The sequence below is a fragment of the Tachyglossus aculeatus genome, chromosome 16 (genome assembly GCF_015852505.1).
Source record: "Tachyglossus aculeatus isolate mTacAcu1 chromosome 16, mTacAcu1.pri, whole genome shotgun sequence".
Lineage (NCBI taxonomy): Eukaryota > Metazoa > Chordata > Mammalia > Monotremata > Tachyglossidae > Tachyglossus > Tachyglossus aculeatus.
The window spans coordinates 37957527-37978203 of record NC_052081.1 but is presented as its reverse complement, the minus strand read 5'-3'; the positions used below and the strand labels follow the sequence as shown (position 1 = coordinate 37978203).

The following is a 20677-nucleotide window of genomic DNA, read 5'->3' as shown; positions in this document are numbered from 1 at the left end:
TGCTTACTGTGTGCAGAGCACTGTTCTAAACGCAGAAAAATGGCAGAAAGTTACCATGAGATATTTTTATCATTGTCCTTCCTGTTCCTACAAGGAGACACTGATACCTCTAGCTGTGAACTTTAAGTGTGTTTGTGTGAGTGCGTGTGTGTGTAGGAACGGGGCGGCAGACACATACTCGCACACCTGAAGACGGCCGGGAACAGATTCTTCCGTGAGGTCTTCACTGGTTCTGTTTGTGGATATTCACTTACCTCAACCCAACTAGAAAACTCTCCTTTCCCTCTCTGCTCTCCCCGTCCTCGCGCTTCCTTTTCCTTCTCTGCTCTCCCCTCTTCCACACTGAGAACTCCGGGCCAAATAGATGATCTTCTAAGATTCAATTGGATTATAAACTTTTGAGGGCACCGATCGTGTCTATTTACCCTTTTGTACTCTCCCAAACGTTTGGTACAGTGTTTCGTACAGAGTAAGCGCTCAGTAAACATCATTGACTGATTCTTCGTCATCCTCTGTTGCAGAGGAATGGGCGTTCCTAGGGGCCTAGGTCACACCCTTCGAGTACTTTTCTCGATCAAAACCTGGCCGGTCAATGGAACCTGAATTTGGATGACAGAGACCAACAGAGACAGAAACAGACCCAGAGACAGATAGCCACAGTCAATGTCGCCAGACAGAATCACAGTCAGAGACAAACTCAGAGAGAATTATAGACCGAATCAGACTCAGAGACAGAGGCTCAGAGCCAGAGACAGAAACTGAGATCCACATCCAAAGAGGCAAAGACATTCAGTGTGGAAGTTTCAGGAGAACACACAGACAGAGAAAGAGGAAAAGTCGCCCGCAGAATCAGAGGAGACAAAGACATAGATCCAGAGGAGAACAGGAACAAAGATAGAAACACGGGCAAAGGAAGAAACCAAGACTCAAACAGGTAAAATCAGCCAGAAATCAGCCAGACTAGCCTATACTGTCCAATGATCTAGATAACTCTAGGAAAAAAAAAAACCCACCGGATTTTACCTGAACAATCCAGAAAATGTCGAAAAAAGAGGAGAATTGGAACTTGGATGAACTACATTGGTAGTCTATACAGCCAGGATTTACCTGATAATTGGCAATCAACTGCATGCCCGAGTGTTGCCTAGACCTGACCATAGTTAGACCCAGATCAGTTTGCTAGGCTCAACAGAGTCACTTTGGATTTCAGACTCCTCTAGCTCCCCGCATCCTTTCGCCTTTCTCCCCCACCACCCATTCTCTGAAAAAGTCTCCCCACAGTTCCACAGGGCAGTTCCGGGAGCTAGCGAAGAGGTTTTCAAACTTGACTGATTTTAATAATTTTTATTTTTTAGTGATATTTGTTGTGTCTTGGGTTCAAGTCCCGGCTCCGCCAATTGTCAGCTGTGTGACTTTGAGCAAGTCACTTCACTTCTCTGAGCCTCAGTTACCTCATCTGTACAATGTGGATGAAGATTGTGAGCCCCTCGTGGGACAACCTGATCACCTTGTAACCTCCCCAGCGCTTAGAACAGTGCTTTGCACATAGTAAGCGCTTAATAAATGCCATTATTATTATTACTGAACGCTGAACTTGTTTTAGGATTTTCACTCTTTATTCTTCCCGCCCTCGGCCTTACAGCACTTATGTATATATCCGTAATTAAAAATTTTAAATTAATGTTTATCCCCCCTCTAGATTTTAATCTCGTTGTGGGAAGGGACCGTGTCTACCAACTCTGTTATATAGTACTCTCCCATGCGATTAGTACCGTGCTCTGCACACAGTAAGCGCTCAATAAATATGATTGATTCATCATCATTATCATCATCATCACGAATAGTATTTATTGAGAGCTTATTATGTGCAGAGCACTATATTAAGCACTTGACCGATTGATTGGGGTAGATATAAGATAATCGGACTGGGCACAGTCCACGTCCCACATGGGGCTCAAAGTCTTAATCCCCGTTCTACAGATGAGGTAACTGAGGCACAGAGAAGTGAAGTGACTTGCTTAAGGTCACACAGCAAACAAGTGGCAGAGCAGGGATTAGAACCCATGTCCTCTGACTTCCAGGCCCTTGCTCTACTAGGTCATGCTGCTTCTCACACTATTAGAGCGCATCACAAACACACATACACTCACACAAACACTGAGAATATTTTGCACACTTGTTCTGACACACACCACTTAGTTTCCATTTTCCACACACTTACAAATCCATTCCCCGCTCCCCTCTGTCACTCACACTCACACTCTCAGTCCTTCAGTCAGTGGTATATTTAGAGCCTGGTCAGGCTCACACTCACAGTCACACTCGGTCACTTGCTGTCATACACACTAACAGTTATTGTCACACAATCACTCTCACTCACACTTGACTCGCGACCACCCTGGTTCGGTGGGCCGCGCTCTGCTGCTCACTCAGCCAGGATGCACCGGGGCCACAATCTGACTTTCTTTCCTGCTCAGCCCCTCCTTACCACCCTCGTCGGCTCTCTCGCGCTCAATCGCTCTCTCCTTCCTTCCCTCCCTTTATTCTCTCTTCTCCCTCTCTCTTCTTCTCCTTATGGGAGCCCGGCGCCAGACGACTGCATTCTCTAGCAGTCCCAAAGGAATTCAGAGACTCCGCCCTGCCCCACCCCGTCCTGCCGGCCCTCCCCGACATCCCTCCTGAGGCTTTTTCACACCTTGCCGGAACCGAACTGACTTTCATATCTTCCTCTTTCCTCTCCCCCCTCCCCGCCTCTCCCCCACACCACGGTCACCAACACCCGCTCCCCTTAGTTTAGCTCACGGCCTCACTCCCATTCTTCCACTCCAATTTATCCCACTCCCACTCACCTCTTCCAACATCCACTCGCATCGTCTCCCACCTTATCCCACACCCATTCACACCCTCTCCCACACTCTCACGATCTCTCCCACGCCTTCGTTTCATCTCTCACTCTCACTAACACCCTTAAACTTTTGCTCTCACGCCACTTCCCACCCGATCACATCCATACACGCGTTGAACCCTCGCAAGATTGCGCGCGCGCATACACTCACACACATACACATACACACACACACACATACACACACACACTCTCTCACACCGACTCAGGTCCATTTTAATCCCTTCGTGTTCATACCTTCCCAACCAACCTAACCCGCGTGGGGCCTCAGCCGCCCCCTGCCCCCTCCCCAGACAGGATCATCAGAGTGACGTGGCTCCAACGGCCCCAGAGAGTGTGGGAGCGAACCTGGAGTCCCCACGGGCGACGTGAGTTGTTCCGAGGCAAAGGGAGAACAACTGAGGAGGGAGAATCCGTCCGATTTAGCGGCCCTCCTGTCGCCACGGCCCCGGGGAGGCGATAGGACCCGACTGGGGATGGCCTGGGGAGCTGCAGGGGATGCGCTCGGGGTGGAGAGTGGGGGCGGGGCGGGCGGACTGCGTGATTTGCGTGGGCCAGGCACCTCTGGGCTGCGGGGAGGGGAACGCAGGGTGGGAGAGAAGGGAGGGAGGAGGGTGCGCGCTTCGACGACTGCGCCGAGGGGGAGGGCGGACTCCCAACTCCGGCCCCAACCCCAGAGACAGAGGGGAAAAAAAGGAAGGGGGAAAAAAAAAGAAAAGAAAAGAAAAAAGAAAAACCAGAAATGCTAGCAACCCCAGCCCCTTCCTTTCAGGGGGGACTCATGCATCAAACTTCAATTTTCCGGACGATTGAATTAGTGATTTTTTTTCTCCTGAACTAAAATACACTTAAGTCTTTGGGATTAATTACCACGTTCTGGTCCCTCAGACTGGAGTATTAGTTATCGTTGCCACGTCTGACACCGGCCCGACACCTCGTAAAATAAGGAACTGCGCCTCCCGGCCTCACCCCGTCGCGGCCGCCGTGTCCGGGCCGGGGGGAGGGAACTGGGAGGGGGCTGGACTAAAGCCGGCTACACCGAGCCGCGGTCAGGTGGACGGCCGGGGTGAGGAGGGCGAGAGGAGGGGGGAGAGCAAGGGAGAGAGAAGGGAAAGGGGGTAGAGACGGAGTGGGGAGGGGAGGGGAGGAGAGGCGGGAAGACCTCTTCCCCTACACTCCCCCCCCCCCCCATCATTCTTCCATCCTCCCTCCTCTCTCCTCCTTCCTCCCTCTAGGGTCAAAACTCAGGCCCTGGAATTAAGAATACTGATTCAGAGGAAGAATCGACCGAGGTGTGAGTGAAGTAGCCCTGCAGACAGACAGGGTGACAGGATTGAGGTCTGGGCAAGATGGAAAGTGATGGGGAGGGGAAAAGGGAAGGGAGGTGGGAAAGCGACACCATTGGGAGGGGAAGGCTATATCTTGGCAGCCTCGGTCCCACCAGGGTCGGAGACGTGTCTCCGCGCCCCTCACCCCCAACCCTCTCGAGTCTCAGCATCCAAAGCCCCCAGCTCACGTGCTGTGCCCGCTCACACTCACACTTATTTCCACTTAATCCCACTGGCTGTAGATACGCTCGCAGGCTCACAGATACACGTCCAGAAACACAATCCTTTATTCACACCTAATTTACACGCTTGCGGAAACAGGCCCAAACAAACAGACCTCGCTCCAAGAGGGCAGCGCCACTCAGATGGCACGGGACTCCGCAGAGGAAGATCGAAAAAGCCTGAAGATTTGGGAAAAGAGGCAGTCTCGGGGTTCTCCGGGGTCGCCGCACCCTGGGCTTCTCCCGTCGGTCGTCGAGGCGCCCCCCAGCCCTCGCCCGAGGCCCGCAGCCTGCCGAGCACGTGGCTTCCAAGCTCCGACCCTCCAGTCCACCCGGAAATGCAACTCAGAAACTCACAAGAAAACCAACAGACCCCCACCCACACCTCTTTCTCATCCCCTTCTAGCGCTGATTCCCCACGCCCCCAGCAGCCCCTGCCTCCACCCGCGGCTGTCCGGGGACTGAGAGGTCCCTGTCAGGGCCCGAGCTGCGTAGAGCGGATTTGGGGGTCTCGGGGCCCGGGAGGAGGGCGGGAGAACTAGACGGGGGCGTCCGGTCGGAACAGAGAGGTAGGCCTCTCCCGGGCATGCCCCGGCCTCCACGCCGGCGCCGGCTCCGACACAGTAAGCGCTCAATAAATACGACTGAATGAATGGGAAAAGGTTCCTCAGCCATCCTGGGGACGGGGTGGTCTGTGGCAGGGCAGGAACCGGCCGAGTCCTTCTGAGCCGGGACGGAGGCCAAGGGCCTGGCCCGGGACGGACGGATCGGTGGGCGGTGGCGAGGGCAGCGCAGGCCGGGCCAGGAAGCTCCCCTTAAATCCGAGCCTGGCAGCCCCTGACTCGTCGGGAGCCGAGACTTAAACCGGAGCCTCCGCCGCGTGCGGCCACGTGCGGGACGTTACGCGGGTCTCCACGGCCCCCTCCCCCGGTCCTTCCCCCCCTCCTCCCTTTTCCCTTTCCCCTTTTTTCGTTGTTGTTTTCATTTCTCGATTATATTCAATTGTCATGTTTTTCAGGCTCATTAAATCCATTTCGAAACAAAAGAATAAAAGGGAGAATCCGGGAAAGGAGGGGGCGACGAGTGGGGGGGGGGGGGGGCGGGAGACCGGGGAGGGGGCGTGGGGGGGACGACAGAGGGGGGTGAGGCCGGTGAAAGCAAACAAATAAAGCGCTTTAACTAGATGGGCACATAAATGTCACCGTTTCCGCACAGTTCCGATCCGCCTGCTTAGCGTCGCGCACTTAAGGACAAGATGGGAAGCCGCGGGTCCTCTTCCCCGCCCGCCCCCTCCCCGCCCTGCCTCTCGCGGGGGTGGAGGGGAAAGAAATAGGGCGCGGGGGGGTGTTAGTCGAGAAAAGAGGAAGACAAGTGCTCTCTCCCCAGTCCTCCGGCCCCGGCCCGCGAGGGAAGAAAGGAAAACGCGTTTCATTGTGATTCATAGCCTTGTTCCAAATGCCAGGAGAGTGGGGGTGGGGGGGTTGGGGGGGGGTGGGGAGGGGGCGGGGGCCTAGGCGGCCACATGGCGGGCCCAGATGCCCCGGTGACGGGAGCGCCGCGGTCCCCTCGCCGCTTTTGTGACGGGGAGCAGCGCGCGGGGAGGGAGGGTGAACCTAATCCATCAAATTGTCTGGAAATTGTGAAGAAAATTCAAAAACCATATGGTCTCCAAGCGCTCGTGTCCCCTTGGCTGCGGAGGGCCGAGCTTGCCTCGGCATGGGGAGCGGCGGGAGGCTGGGCTCCTTCTATTGTCGCCTGTCAGCGGCGGGACAGGAGCGCATTTGTCCCCAGTTTTCATGCTTTACGCTCAAAATTACAGCCCCATCCATCCTCCGAGAGCAGGGAGATTTATATCGCCCCGGAGAAACTGGCCCCCATCTCACGGGCTTGTTGGCTGTTTATTTTTTTTTCCTCTCTTTCCCCGGACACGTCTCCCTCCACCCCCACCCCCGCGCCCCCCGCCCCCGCCCCCGCCTCCGAGCTCTCGCCCCACTCGTACCAGATTGGCGTTTCTCACATCAATTTCGCGGAGAATGGGAGCAGGCTCGGGACGGGGATACAAAGGCAGGACCCCCAAACAACACCACAACATCCACCCCCACCGTCCAGCAACATCAACAACAACAACAACAAAAAAAGGGCAAGGAAAGGAAACGGAACGGTTTGTAAAGTTGGAAACGTGGAGACTCCTGGCCGGCTCCCCCGGGGCCCCGGCCCCACGGCCCCGGCCTGGCCCGGTCGGACGCGGGTAATTCCCCAGGCCGGACGATGCGGGCCGGTCCCCGAGGGAGGCCCGTGGGAGCAAACCCTGGCCTAGCTCGGCGCTCGAAAAGGCAGAAGCCTTCGGTTCAAGTCCGGGTTGGGGAGTGGGGGGAGGAGGGAGCCACGGAGGCAGGGGGATGTGTCTGAAATTCATCTTTCACATTTTTATACAAACACATATTTTTCTTTTCTACCCGGACGAGGCAAACTCCGGATTCTCGCTATGGCTTGCTCTAATCTCTCGCCTTTTAAATGCGAGCCTAAGGCCCGGGTCCTTCTCTTTTAGGGTTTCCCGTCCACTCGCCCCCATCCCCCTTCACAGAAAGATATCCCCGCCGCCCCCCGCCACCCCCCGAAGAGCTAAGCGGCGGGTAAGGAGGCGTACCGGGACGGACGGGCGGACAGTCAGACAGATAGACAGACAGACAGAAGATAATCCGGGTCCGGGGCAGGACGCGCGGATTCAGCCAGACACAGCCCACGGCGGAATCTAGTAAAATGGCAAATATTTTATTGTATTGGAAAAACGGGCCGCTGTTCAACTCCGGGAGAAGAGAAAGTCTCGGAAGGAGTCCGGTCCCGGCTGGGTTGACACAGGGGAACGGGCGGAGGGCCGGGGGCGGAGAGCAGGCCTTCCTTGGCAAATCGCTTCTGTACAAGTCGGGGCTAAAGCTGCGGGAGACCCGCCCTGCGCCCCCGAGCCTTTTCGGGGCAGCTTAGTCGTGGACTCCCAGCCCGGGGCTGGATGCCCGAGGCCTCCCCGGGATCTCTGTCGCATGCAAAAAAATTCTAAAAAGAGTAAAAAATAATTCTAGGGCTTTTTTTTTTACCACCTTCATACAAAAATACGGAGAGTGGCTTTTCAAGAAAAGCACAACAATAGCAGAAAATGGTAAAAATAGCTTTAATCGGTATCATGAGGCAGATTCGCATCAGAAACAAACCTCTACTCGCCAGGAAAAGAAAGGATCTATGTTCAACTAGCAGGTAGGATCCCCGCCCTCCCGCCCCTCCCCAACACCGGAAAAGAAAGCCAGATCAAATAGAGGGGAGAAAAGAAAGAACCAAATAAACCCGAGGAAAGGAAACTGCTCCGTGCACCTTTGCCACATGCAAGAAAAAAAATCAAATAAAAATTCTGGAAAAAAAAAGCAAATTTGGATTTTTCTCCTAAACGGAGGTGGGTCCCGGGGACCTCGGGCAAGGCCTGAGGAGCCGCGGGGCCTCTCCGGAGCGGCGCCTGCGGCTCTCCCTTCTCTCCCTCCCTCCCCTTTCCTTCTCTCTCCTTCTCCGTCTCCGTCTCTTCTCCTTCCGCGTATGAAAAATCGTCTTTGTGGGTTTTTTTTTTTCTTTTGGCAAATACATGTTTTCTAGAGGTATCAAAAAAACCCCAAATCTCCCAAAGGGGGTCGAGAGGGAGGGGAGTGGAAAGAAAAGGGAACCCCCCCCCCCAATATATATGTTTAAATATTTATACAGAAGCCATACAGAATTGCACCATTCCGGGTGGGGGGGACTCCGGGACTGGACAGCCGCGGGGTCCGGGGGGCGACGGCGGCGGCCGCCGCGATGAGGTTGGTCCGTCGGTCCGGGGGCCCGGGCCCGAGGCCGTCTGCCCGTCAGTCAGTCGTTGGCCGTCTGGCTGGCGGCTCCCGCTTCTCCGGGTGCTTATTGCTTACTTAGGAAGGGGCCGGCCGGGCTGCGCGGGGCAGGCTGACCGCGGCTCTCTGGAGCCAGGAGTCCGAGGTCGGAGGGAGCCCAGTCCGGCCGGAGGAGGAAGGAGTAGAGGCGAGTGGGGCAGAAGGGAAGACCCAACGCCCCTCTCAGGGTCCAGGGGAGGTGGGCCGGGACCGATCCGGGGTTAGGGGGAGGTGGAGGGCAAGGGGCGGGAGTCTTCGCGGGTCTGGGGAGGCGGGTCGGGGCGGCGAGCCGGGCAGCCCCCCGTGGCTCAGTCGTCCACATCGATCTCCACGTCTTCCTCGTCCTCCGAGCAGTCCTGGCTACTGCCCGGCTGGTCCGTGAGGGGGGAGGCGGGCGAGAGCTGGAGGTGCCCGGGGCCCGGGGGCGCGCCGGGCGGTAGCGCGGGCGAGCTGGGCCGAGACTTGGCCCGGCCACCGCCGCTGCCCGGTTCCGAGTTCTGCTCCAGCTCGGCCAGTGCCACGATGTCCACCTGGGGGCTGGGGCCCAGTTTCTTGGCGGACTCCACGTCGGCCTTCATCTCCTCCAGGTCGCGCTTGAGCTTGGCGCGCCGGTTCTGGAACCAGGTGATGACCTGCGCGTTGGTGAGCCCGAGCTGTTGCGCGATCTGGTCGCGGTCGGCGGGGGACAGGTATTTCTGGTAGAGGAAGCGCTTCTCCAGCTCGTAGATCTGGTGGTTGGTGAAGGCCGTGCGCGACTTCCGCCGTTTCTTGGGCGTCTGGCGCTGCCCGAAGATGGTCATCCCATCTCGGCCTGCCAACAGGGATGACAGGGGGTGGGGGTTGAGGTGGAGGTAGGAGCTGGACGGTGTGGGAAGGGGGGGAAAGGGCGCCCGCCGACCCCCAACCCCTTTTCTCGCCAGGGCCCTGGGATAGGGGTGGCGGGGGCTGCCAGGGAGGCCGGGCCCGGGAGCTGCCGCAGCTCCTTGGGCCCGGGCGGTTCTGACCCTGAGCCGCTGGAAGAGTCCCGGACTGGACCTGCCGCCGCTCGGCTAGTGCGACCTCCCGGGGAGGGGACGGTGATCGGGGGACGTGGGTGGGTGGGCTTGGATGGGGTGGCGGGGGTTCCCGGCCTCTGTATTCTCGGCCCAGGCAGTTGGCTCTAGCTGCCCCCGGAATGCTCCCCCAAAGTCCCCCGCTGTCCGGTGCCCGGCCTCTCCTCCGTCCCCCTGTCCCGTTCTAAACCTCCCGCTACCCCATGCTCCCACGCTAGCCCCAGCGCAGTCCGATACACCCGCCCGGGGCTGGAGCCCCCGCGCATTTAGAGACGGCCATGCCCAGCAGCCCTGCCCTGGGCGGAAATTTGGTCAGGCCGGCCCGCCGGACAGGGCCGGAGAGGAAGAGGGGGGGAGGAGAGAGGGGGCGGCTGGTCCTCCTACCTTCGGCCGCCTGCAGCACGCTGACCTCCAGGCCCTTGAACGTCTTGCTGGCCAGCTCCTCCAGAGCGCAAAGAGGCGAGGTCTGCGACAGCAGCGCCCGGCTGGCGAGGGGCAGGCCGGCCGGGGAATGCTTGTCGGCGGCGGAGAGGAGGTGCGCCGCCCCGCAGAGCGTGTAACTCCTCCGCACCGACGGCTTGTTGAGAATGTCCTCGATGCTGAAGGGGGTCAGAGGCTTGTTGGAGTTGGCCGGGGGCGGCAGGTGGTCCAGGGGGCTCCGCCGCCGCTCCTCGCCCGAGGACGCCTTGCTTTCCTCTTTCGAAGTCATGCTCGGCGTCCGGGCAGGTCCCGCCCGGGGTTGAGCGCTGGCGACCAATCCCACCGCCCACCGGCCGGCCGGAGAGGGTAGCAAAAACTTCAACCCCCGCCGACCACTCCGGGCGCGGGGGCCGGGGGCGGGGGGTCGCGGGGGGCCAAGAATGGCCTGGTGGGGGGCGGGGGGAGGCTCCAGGCACGGGTCTTTCTTGGGCAGCCTCGCTCCGGGAGGGGCAGATGGCGAGCCTAGCTCGGAGACGGGCAGCACCGGGAGCCCGGGGAGAGCGATGCGGGGAGGGGGCGCCGGGGCGCCGCGAAGGCTTCCCGGAGACCCGGGCCGGAGCGGGGAATCGGTACGCCGGACTCCAGCTTCGTCCTCCCCGGCGCTATTTAAAGGTGCTCAGATCTCCACGCTTTTCCTTGCCCCCTTTCCTGGCGGCGAAGACTCGTAGGAAACGAGGCGAGCTCGCTAATCCTGGGACTGCGAGGAGAGGCGGAGAGACGGGGCAATTGACTATTGCTAACAAGTTATTGTTGATTGGGAGGTAATCAATTATCTGCAATGACACTTTTCGCTCTCTCTCTCTCTCTCTCTCACTCCCTCTCTCTCTCCTTCTCTCTCCCTCCCTCTCTCTCTTTCACTCTCTGTCTGTCCAATGCACCCTGTTGTAAGTTGGAAACATCATTAATTAGGAGGCAAGCCTGGTAGGTGGAGCTCGCCTGAATTATAATGCTTAATGCACTTGTCATTTTCTGCGGCACTATTTGCTTGGACATATATATTTTTAAATTACATTATCGCCTGGCTTTATTGCATCAGGATAATACAGTCTGATGAAAAAACAACAACAAAAACCCCACCAATTTTTGCCGATCCCTCCTTTCGCCTTTATGATGATGATTTCCGTTATTCCTGCTTTTATTTTGTTATTTCGTTATTACTGTTGTAATTTTTATATATTTTTTTTTCAATCCGCACCCGTTTCCGCGCCCACCCGAGAGGGAGCGGCAGCCCCCGGCCCAGGTAAGGAACAGATTTGCCTGCGAACGTCGTTGACTCTGCGAATATTTTCTATCAGAAAAAAAATTAGATTTGCCTTTCTCTGTCTCTCCGGTCTCTATCTCTGGTCCTCCATCTCTCTCCATTTTACTGGGGACTATTCGAGGGTGTGTTGTGGTGGTGGGGGGGGGGGGGGGGCTCGCAGGCAGCAGGAGCAGAGTCTGGTGGAATTTCGTTGAAGACCCCCCTCTCCTCCCACCTCCCCGCTTGGTTCCCTCTCCGGGACAGGGATGGAGACGGCATCCCGGCGGGAGGAGGCCAGCCGCGGACTCTCCCCCTTCCTCTGTTTCCAGTGCACTTTCTCCTTTTATTCTCCTTCTCTGGCCGTGACAATATGGCGAAGCCCGGCTTCCAACCCCCCGGCTCCAGGAGAGACAGAGAGAGAGAGAGAGAGAGAGAGAGAGAGAGAGAGAGAGAGAGAGAGAGAGAGAGAGTGGTCGGCGGGTCCCTGCGACTTAGGGGCCGAGCGGGCAAGCGCCCGGGCGAGCGCCGCGGGAGGGAGGGAGAGATGGAGGGAGGGAAGAAGGGAGGGAAGGAAGGAGGGAGGGAGGGAGGGATGAAAGGTGGGAGGGAAGAAAGGAGAGGATCCGGCTTACCTCTCACGGTGTCCGGGATCTGCCGAGCGGACAGAGCCAAGGCCGAGTAGCTCCCGGGCAGGCTGGGACCGGCTCCGGCCGATCTGTCATCGTCGGGATAACCTGGAGGACGGAGGGAGGGCGGGCGGGGCCGGCGGGGAGGCTCGGGCCCTCTCGGTTCAGGCTATAACTCACCGGCAAAGGGGCCTCTCTTCGCCAAGCCTTGCCTCGCCTCGCAGAAGGGACGTATTTCATCTCCCTTAAAACTCCAGATGCTCCTGACAAGGGGCTCCGTTCGCTGAGAACGGAGTTACTGGATTTCGGCCGGCCCGGGCCCATAGACATGAATGTGTGTGTGTCTCTGTATGTGTGTGTGTGGTGTGATATGCAGACACACATCACTCCGATTCTCTTGTTTATGAGTATGTGTGTATGTGTGTGTGTTTATGATACAGGCACACACAACTCTTATTCTCTGCGTATTTATGAATGGACACACAGATACCCCGTAGCTCCGTTTTGTTGCTTATGTGTGTGTGCGTGATGCAAACACACATAACTTTGATTTTCTTGAATTTACGTGTGTGTGTTTGTGATACAGGCACACATAACTCTTATTCTTCTGTATTTGTGCATGGACACACAGATACCCCATAACTCTGCTTTCTACGTGTCTATGTGATGCAAACACACATAACTTTGCTTCCCTTGTATGCATGTGTGTGTATTTGTGATGTAGGCAAACATAACTCTGATTCTCTTGAATTTCTGCGTATTTGTGAATGGGCACACAGAGACCCCATAAGTCTGCTTTGTGCCTGAACGTGTATATGTTACACGTTAGAACAGCGCTTAGAACAGTGCTCAGCGCTTATAACAGCGCTTTGCACATAGTAAGCGCTTAACAAATGCCATTATTATTAATGTTATTATTATTATTATTATTATATGTGTGATGTAAACACACATAACTTTGATTTTCTTGTTTGTATGAGTGTGTGTTTGTGATACAGGCACACATAATTACGATTCTCTTATATTTGTGAATGGACACACGGACAACCCATAGCCCAGTTTTGTGCTTGTATTGGTGGACGTGTGTGTATTTAGTTGTGCGTGTATTGATGCGTTCCCGTGGGCGCACATGCTTGCTGCTATCTTTGCACCATTGATGTGCGTTTGTGTGTGTGCGTGCATGTGTGTCCCTTGTGCGTCGTCCGGGTAAGGGGGTGTCTATTGTGGACCTATTTCCCGAAGCCTCTGTCGCCCTCCAGGCCGAGGCCTCCGCTCCTGGGGGAGCTGGGGTCGCCGCTTTCTCATTATTCACCTCTGTTCGCCCAGAGGCAGCCCTGCCCGCCGCGCGCTTCTCCTTTCTTTCGGCTCTTGGGGGAGTGGGGAGCGAGGCCCTGGACTTCGGGAGGAGCGGGATGGTGAGGGGGGGTGGGGAGAATCGGGGTCCCTTTCCCTCAGCCCGAGCTGGGGGGCTGGAATGGCCACCGATCTCCAAGGCCAATCCCGGGGCTTTGTTTGTAAACACGCGGAGAGGGAGGTGGGGGCGTAGGGGGGACGGGGGCGGAGAGGAGATCGGGCGCCGAGAAATACTGCTGCGCTGCCGGGCCGGCCGGGAAGAAGGGGGCCCGGGGGGGCGGCGGATTTGCCCCAAATGAAGGGGTCCGTTGGGGCCCGGACTCTTTTCCGCTTTCTCGTCTCGTTGGGTCAGATCTCAGGGGCCGAGCGGCCGCGAAAGTGGGGACGATGCTTAATCGGACTTCCAGGCCCCGGATGGAGAAACGCTCCTTCTTCCCTCCGCCCAGTGGCAGTGAAAGGAGGCTGGAGAGGAGGCTTTGGCCTCTGTACCCTTTGGCCCTAGAAAAAACCCTCACTCCAACTCCCGGAATTTCGGCTCCTCATTGCTCTGAACCCAGCCAGCGCTCCCGACCTCCGGGTCTACTGCAGGCCGGCCTGGGTTTGGAGACCCAAGACTGGGCTCTTAGGGGTGACTACGGTCCAACCCCTCCCTCCGCGCCTCTTCTCGTCCAGCTTCGTCTGCCCCTGGCCGGAGAGGCTCAGGGAACAGGGTCACGGGCTTGTCTCCGCAGTGACCTAATTAGAGGCCAGGAACGGACTATTACGGAGCGGGAGGCCGCGGGACTCCAGGGCCGGCCTGGGTTAAGAGTGGCGTGGGACTCGGTGTGGGAGGGGATGGGTTATTTTGTGTTTCAAGACTGGAGGGAGGGAAGGGGGAGTGGAGAGAGGAACATCCTGAATTAATTTAAACCGAGCTTAGCGAATCCTCCCCATGTCCACCTTTGGATCTATTTGTTCCTTTATTATTTTACCGCTGTTGGCTTATATGGAGTGCTGGGTTCGGGAGCAGAGGAAGCGGTACGAGTTCAGGGTCCCCCGGGGGCTCCCCGAGGGGCGTGGGGGTCCCTATGTTTGCACCAGGGCCGCCTCCCTCTCCCTTTCTTTTCCATCCATCCATTCAATCATATTTATTGAGCGCTTACTGAGTACAGAGCACTTCAGTAAGGGTTTGGGACAGTATACTACAATAAAAAACAGTCACATTCCCTGCCCACAGCGAGGCCTGACTCCCAGGGAGAATCGCTCTAGGCCTTGCCTGGTTCGGCGGCACGGAGGAAGAAATCTCTGTCAGAGCCTTGGGGTGAAGGAAATGGAGGGGGAGGCTCCGGTCAGGTCTGTGCTGGGGCCTCACTGGCCCTCACAGCCTTCTCTGCCTGTGTCCCGCTTGGGCAGGTATCGCTGGGAGGCCCGGGCTAGGGGGTAGCCAGACCCGAACTGGCGAGGGGGCCATGACTCACTCGGACCCTGGCCCGGCTCCAAGGAGAGTGGGAAAGCATTCTGGGAGGGGGAAAGGGGAGGTTCCCTCCTCCCCGGCTCTCTGGGGCCCTAAGGAAAGTTATTCTGCGTGGGTCACCTCATTCCTCCCATCCCCTTGCCTCCCAACTTTGGTTCAGCAACAAGGAGCTTCCACTTATGCCCCGGGAGCTCATGGCCTGGGTCGGGGGTTGGAGGACGCCTGGTAAGAGAACGAACTGGAGAGGCTACCTTTTCCCTGGTCTCTGATCCGACCCCTTCCTTTGGTGGAAGTGAAGGAAAAGGAGTGGGAGGGTAGAGAGGAGAAGACTGGAGGAGGAAGGGGATCTGAGACCTGATTTTTTTAAGGGAGGGGGTACCTTAAATCTCTGGCTGGAGGGAACCGCTACCTCGGGGAGTCAGTTTTGTCGGATTCCTGGCACGGGGTTGCCGCTCTGTGGGAGCTCCATGCTGGGCCCAGCCTGCAGGATCTGGTAGGAGGAGGGACACAGAGAAGGAGGAACAGTGAGGACGGGGTAAAGGAAGAGGTATCCCAAGAGTTTAAAGCTCCGCGGTGTCGCCTGGGCAAGGAGTTCGAGGGGGAGAGCTTCCAGGATAAAGTCGTGCTGCCTGGACAGCGTGGGTAGTCGGCCAGAAGGTGGTGTGTGTGTGTGTGTGTGTGTGTGTGTGTGTGTGTGTGTGTGTGTGTGTGTGTGTGTGAGTGTGTGTGTGTGTGTTGGTGACGGGGGTAGTGGGGGTTGAATGGATGGCCTGACCTGATTCACTGCTCTCCCCTGATTCACTTTTCTCTCCGGATTCACTTGTCTCTCCTGATTCACTTGTCTCCCCTGATTCACTTGTTTTCCCCGAGCACGGGCCCTCCAAGGCCCCAGGCTCTCATTGGCCTGATGACACTTCCAGAGTCAGCTAGCTCGGGTGGCGACCACCTCCTCCTAGCACCCAAACAAATCTCATCGGCTTTTCAGGCGGAGGCCGGGGTCAGAGTCCAACTCCCCCGCTCCTCTGCCCGTAAGCTGGGTGTCAGAGAGCCCAGATATTGTCCCCTTCCAACGTCTGACGGACAACGTCTTGAGCTTCTGCGGGACAGGCCTAGAGAAACTCCCGGCTCCCCTAGAGAACCGACGGCGGCTGCCCACAGCGCCTCTGGAGCCAGAATGTTCAAAGCGCTATTCCGGCGCTATCCCGGTGCTGTACCGGGCTACCTTCGATTATCCCGACGCTATCCTGCGGGCTACTTGGAGTCTTAGGCTGGTTTGCCCTATCTCCTCCACTATCCCCAGGAGGAAACGACTTGACAACGGTGATTGGGAAATTTGGTGTGATTGGGTGGGATTTGAGGGACAAGGGGCATGTGATTGTGGTCTCTGCGGGTGTATTTGTGAGTGAGTGTGTTTCTGTGGGCTTTGTCTGCGCCCGAGGGTCTTAGAGCGTGTCTCTCTGAATGTCTGTGTAGTTGAGTCTGGAATCCAGAAGAGAAACGGAAGTCTCCCAAGAGTGGAACTTCTAGAGGACCAAGGTGTACGAGAAAGCTGCACTTCATTGTCCAACCTAACCCTAAGACCAAGGGCCTAACCGGCTCTGGAGCAGAGAACAACTTTGTGCCTCCAGCCCCCGGCTCCCACTGTGGGATAGCGGAAGCAGAGAGAGCGAGACGGGTCAGCACTTCGGGTCTCGGAGATTCAAACCCGAATCTTCTGGGTTCTCGCCTCGCTCCAGGACGCTGACCGCTGGGGATATAGTGGAGTCGGAACTAAAAGAGCTGTTTAGCTCACCAAGATCAAGTCTACCTACACGCCATCAATAATCCATCTTTGGACCTGGTCCCCCCTACAGTCAGGGGCCTCCAGGTCCACACAACAAAGGACGACATGGAGGGCTGGGTTGCCTAATTCTTTTTCCGCTTTTTCCTCAATAAGGAAGGGAGGGGTGTGACCCAGTTTACCTGGATCACACGTGTCAGAGGGAATTTTTCATTATTCATTCATTCAATCGTATTTATTGAGCGCTTACTGTGTGCAGCGCACTGTACTAAGCGTTTGGGAAAGTAAAATACGACAATAAACAGTGACATTCTCTGCCCACATTATCAATACCACCAGCTTGGTTAGAACTGGATTCGAGTTTTTCTGGGTCCCATTTCCAGTACTCATTCTGGTGCTGTTCTCCAAATGGCCCCTGGGCCGGCAACTCTAATTCGTGGCGTTTGTTTGTTTCCGCCTCGGGCCTACACCACGGGGTAATTCTTCGCCTGAAAGTGGGTTAAATCCTTCCAACAATTCTGATTGGTTTTAGCTCAGTCGGTGGTTATATTCGGGCATTTCTCACATTACCTGTAAATAGTTTACTTTGGCCGTGTAGATAGCAAGTCCGAACTTGAGTTATCTGAATCCGGTGTGGACAGGGATTGTCTCTCTTTATTGCTAAATTGTACTTTCCAAGTATTTAATACAGTTCTCTGCACACAGTAAGCGCTCAATAAATACTATTGAATGAATGAAAGAGAGACTTCGGCTAGAGAAATATCCGTTTTGTCCTCCTCGCTGATTGCTCGGGGTTCTCGCTCCCTGTCAGAGTAGAAAAGGAAAGTAACGAAATTGTACCTGAGTAGCTGCATTTTAACTGAATTTCCCTTTCTGTTGGTCAGGGCGAGTCAGCCCAGTGTAGTGGGGCAAAACAGAACAGCCAGGATTTTGCGTCTATTTACTGCCCCTCGTCCCCACGAAATTCCACACAGCTGAACTGACTGACGGTCCCACCCTTCAAAATAGAGGACAATTCTTTTTGTTTTAGAGACTATACATAGGCTATGTGTCAGCAGCGTCGGCTCCCAGACTGAACACACTCTCTCTCTGTGTCTCTCTCTGTCTCTCTGTCTCTCTCTCTCTGTCTCTCTCTCTTTCTCTCTCTCTTTCTACTCTACTATATATGCAACAAGATCTCTCGATCCATTCACCCAAACAAAATGAGCGAGTATATAATAATATAGAACAATATAATGGAACACTATAGAATAGTATATAATATGGTTCCCAACTGCTATTTGTTGAACTCCCAGGAGCGCGAGGTGACTCACAGAGTCGAGAAACAGAGGCAGCTAAACATAGACAGAGGGACATAGAGTCAGTCAGAGAAACATAAATAGAGAGAGGGAAACAGAGTGGCAGAGAGACAGAGAAACGGAAATTCAGGGACACAGAGATGGAGAGACAGAAGGTCGAAGAGTCAGAGAAATAGAGGCATAGCGATAGAGAGAGAAGGGTCGGAAGGAGAGAGAGACAGTAAAATAGAGTAATGGAGACAGAGACCGGGGTATAAAAAGACAGAGAGAGAGAGAGAGAGAGAGAGAGAGAGAGATGAAAAGATAGAGGGACAGAGAGATGGAGAAAGATAAGGTCAGAGAGACAGAGGGAAAAAGAGACGAAAAGACGTAGAGACAGAGAGAGGGGGAGAAAGAGAAACGAAGAGATAGAGTCAAAGAGTCAGAGAAACAGAGAAGCGAAAAGAGAGAGAGGTTCGGAGAGTCGATGAGACAGTGAGACAAGTCAGGGAGACAGAGACATAATCAGAAAGGCAGAGAGACAGAAGACAGAGGCGGAGGGACGGGGACTTAGAGAGTTTAAGAGACGAAGAGACAGGGGGAGAATAACCGGGCACAGCAGTCTGGGTTGCCGATGGGTTCCGGGGGCATTTCTTCCTTCTACTTCTGTTGTTTCAGGGCCTTCCTATGATCCGGCGGGTTGGACGCCCTCCTCCTAGCCCAGAATGCCAGAATGCCCAAGGATGCCAAGGAACTTTCTAACAGCTCAGGGAGGGACGGGATAGGGAGTGGGGCCGGGACCAGTGTAGGAGGAATGGGAATGGGAGGTCAGAGAGTAAACCTTTCCGGGGGCAGAGGGAGAGAGACAGGGAAAGGGAAAACTGTAGAGAGTCACACACACACACACACACACACACACACACACACACACGCAAAATCAAGCACATTTACACGCACACATACACACGCATTGCACACCCACAAATACATGAGAATGAGACAGACTCAACAGGGCGAGGGGGGCCAGCGGGTCAGCGGACAGGACAGGTGGGAGACTACCGAACCCCTGACCTCGGCCTGTCCAGGATCCCTGGACACTGGAAGTCGCCGGTCAGTCGCCGGGGCCGGCCAGGCTCCCTTCTGTGGCCTGAGTTGCCACCAAGACCCGTCGAAGACTCTCACTCGCCGCCTCCCCCCCACCCCCCCTCCCAATCTCCAGGGGCCCCTTCCCCGCTTCCGAGGCTTGGGGGTGGGGAAGGAGAGGGGGAGTCCAGCGCGTCCATCCTGTGGACTGCGGGGCCCTGGGAAAGGGGGTGTTGCGGTTCCATCTTAGGCAGGAGGGTGGGAGCAGGGGAGCGGGGGGGCGGGGGGGGTAATCGATGGTAACTCGGTGAGGTGGGGGCGGGGGCCCGGAAAACCCTGACTCAGACCTCCTTATAATAAACTGCCTGTGAATAATTCAGGAGCCGCAATGAGCCTCATTGGATTAGCGCCGTCTCCGCAGTGATGCGCTTCGCCGGCAATCCGGACAGACAGCGCAATAACCCGCCGCAGCCGGCGCTCCCCCTTCTAATAAAGCGCGCGGGGGAAAGTTCCCTGTAAAGTGATTATCGGAAATTATTTCCTTTGCGTTTTCTCGTTTTCTCTGAGCGGGGAGGAGACGGGATGCGCCTCCAGACGCCACTCGGCAGGCTTCCTTCCCTCCCCCCAACCCCGGTGCCAATTTTCATTACCGCAGAGTCCCCATCCCCGCCCCTTCCTTCAATAATGGGAGTGGGAGGCCTGAGCCAGGGGCCGGGGGTTCAGGGCGAGGGGGCCGAGCCAAAGTGTGTGTGTGTGTGTGTGTGTGTGTGTGTGTGTGTGTGTGTGTGTGTGTGGCGGGGGGGGGGACAGGGGGCCGTGTCTTCGAGTCTCTCAGCATCTCTCTGCGTCCCTCCGAGTCTCTCATCTCCGGTCCTCTGCTGTCGGGCTCACGGCCCAGTGCCCCTCTCTCTTCGGGGCCTCTCCCGGAGTCATCATATGGGAGGAGCAGGGCCCCTCTATCCCCACCGTGGCCAACGTAGGCCCCGGGCCTTCCCGTGGTCCACATCGTCAGTCTGGGTCTGGGCTTTGGAGTCAGAGACATGGGTTCAAGTCTCAGCTCCACCAATTGCAGCTGTGTGACTTTGGGCAAGTTACTTAACTTCTCTGCGCCTCAGTTACCTCATCTGTAAAACGGGGATTAAGACTGTGAGCCCCCCGTGGGACAACCTGATCACCTTGTAACTTCTCCAGTGCTTAGAACAGTGCTTTGCACATAGTAAGCGCTTAATAAATGCCAGTATTATTATTATTATCCAATTGGAAGTGACGCTCCCCGCCCAAAACCCAGCCGGAACTAGTGAAACGGGCGGCTCAGACACCAACCCGGCCCAGCGGGCAACCGGACACGGGGGGCCTAGGCCCGGGACAGGGGCAGGGGCTGGGACCGGCTGAGGGTGATAGCCGGGGCAGGAGATGGGGGCACCCTGGAGCCTGATTTCGAATACCTGGGGACAGGGGCAGAGGCCATCAGGGGAAGCAGAGGGTGGTACCTGAGGACAGTGGCGGGGCGTAAGGGGGAGGTGGTACCTGGGGGTAGGCAGGGATGGTATCCGGGAGCAGAGCAGGGCGGGGGGGGGGGCAGGGGTGGTACCAGAAGTGGAAATTCGAAAATCTGGGGGGCAGGGGGCGACGGGGGCTCGCAAAGGGGACCCAGGAGGCTGTTTTCGAACAGGAAGGAGCAGGGGCAGGGGAAAAGGGTGGCGAGGGTTGGCACTTTAGAGCAAGAATTCAAACGTCCGGAGACAGGGGTAGGGGCAGGCAGTGAGGGCGAAGGGGGTGGTGCCCGAGTGCGGAGGCAGGAGGAGGTACCCGGGGACAGGGGCCACTGAGGTGCAACCCAGGAGCAGAGATTCAAACGTCCAGAGCAAGGGCAGGCAGGTGGACTGTAGTCCCAGGGAGCTGGGACAGGGAAGCCACCGCTCCCCCCCCCCCCCCCCCAGGGGGCTGGAATTCGAATGCCCGAGGACAGGACAGGGA

At 56.6% G+C, this 20677-nt stretch overlaps 1 protein-coding gene across 1 annotated transcript; it reads right to left on the bottom strand.

Moving 5' to 3' along the window:
• Positions 1-8664: 8664 nt before the first annotated feature.
• Positions 8665-10117, bottom strand: LBX1 (ladybird homeobox 1). The gene is made up of 2 exons (XM_038758587.1): positions 9793-10117; positions 8665-9167 (listed from the first exon to the last, which is right to left on the bottom strand). The coding sequence occupies exons 1-2, from the start codon at positions 10115-10117 to the stop codon at positions 8665-8667; spliced, it is 828 nt and encodes a 275-aa protein (XP_038614515.1).
• Positions 10118-20677: the final 10560 nt, after the last annotated feature.

Bases quoted from the DNA above. Each gene is read 5' to 3' on its own strand.
- LBX1 (XM_038758587.1), bottom strand. From the start codon at position 10,117: ATGACTTCGAAAGAGGAAAGCAAGGCGTCCTCGGGCGAGGAGCGGCGG. The intron at 9,168-9,792 runs GTAGGAGGACCA...CCCTGTTGGCAG, and splicing joins CGTGCTGCAGGCGGCCGAAG to GCCGAGATGGGATGACCATC.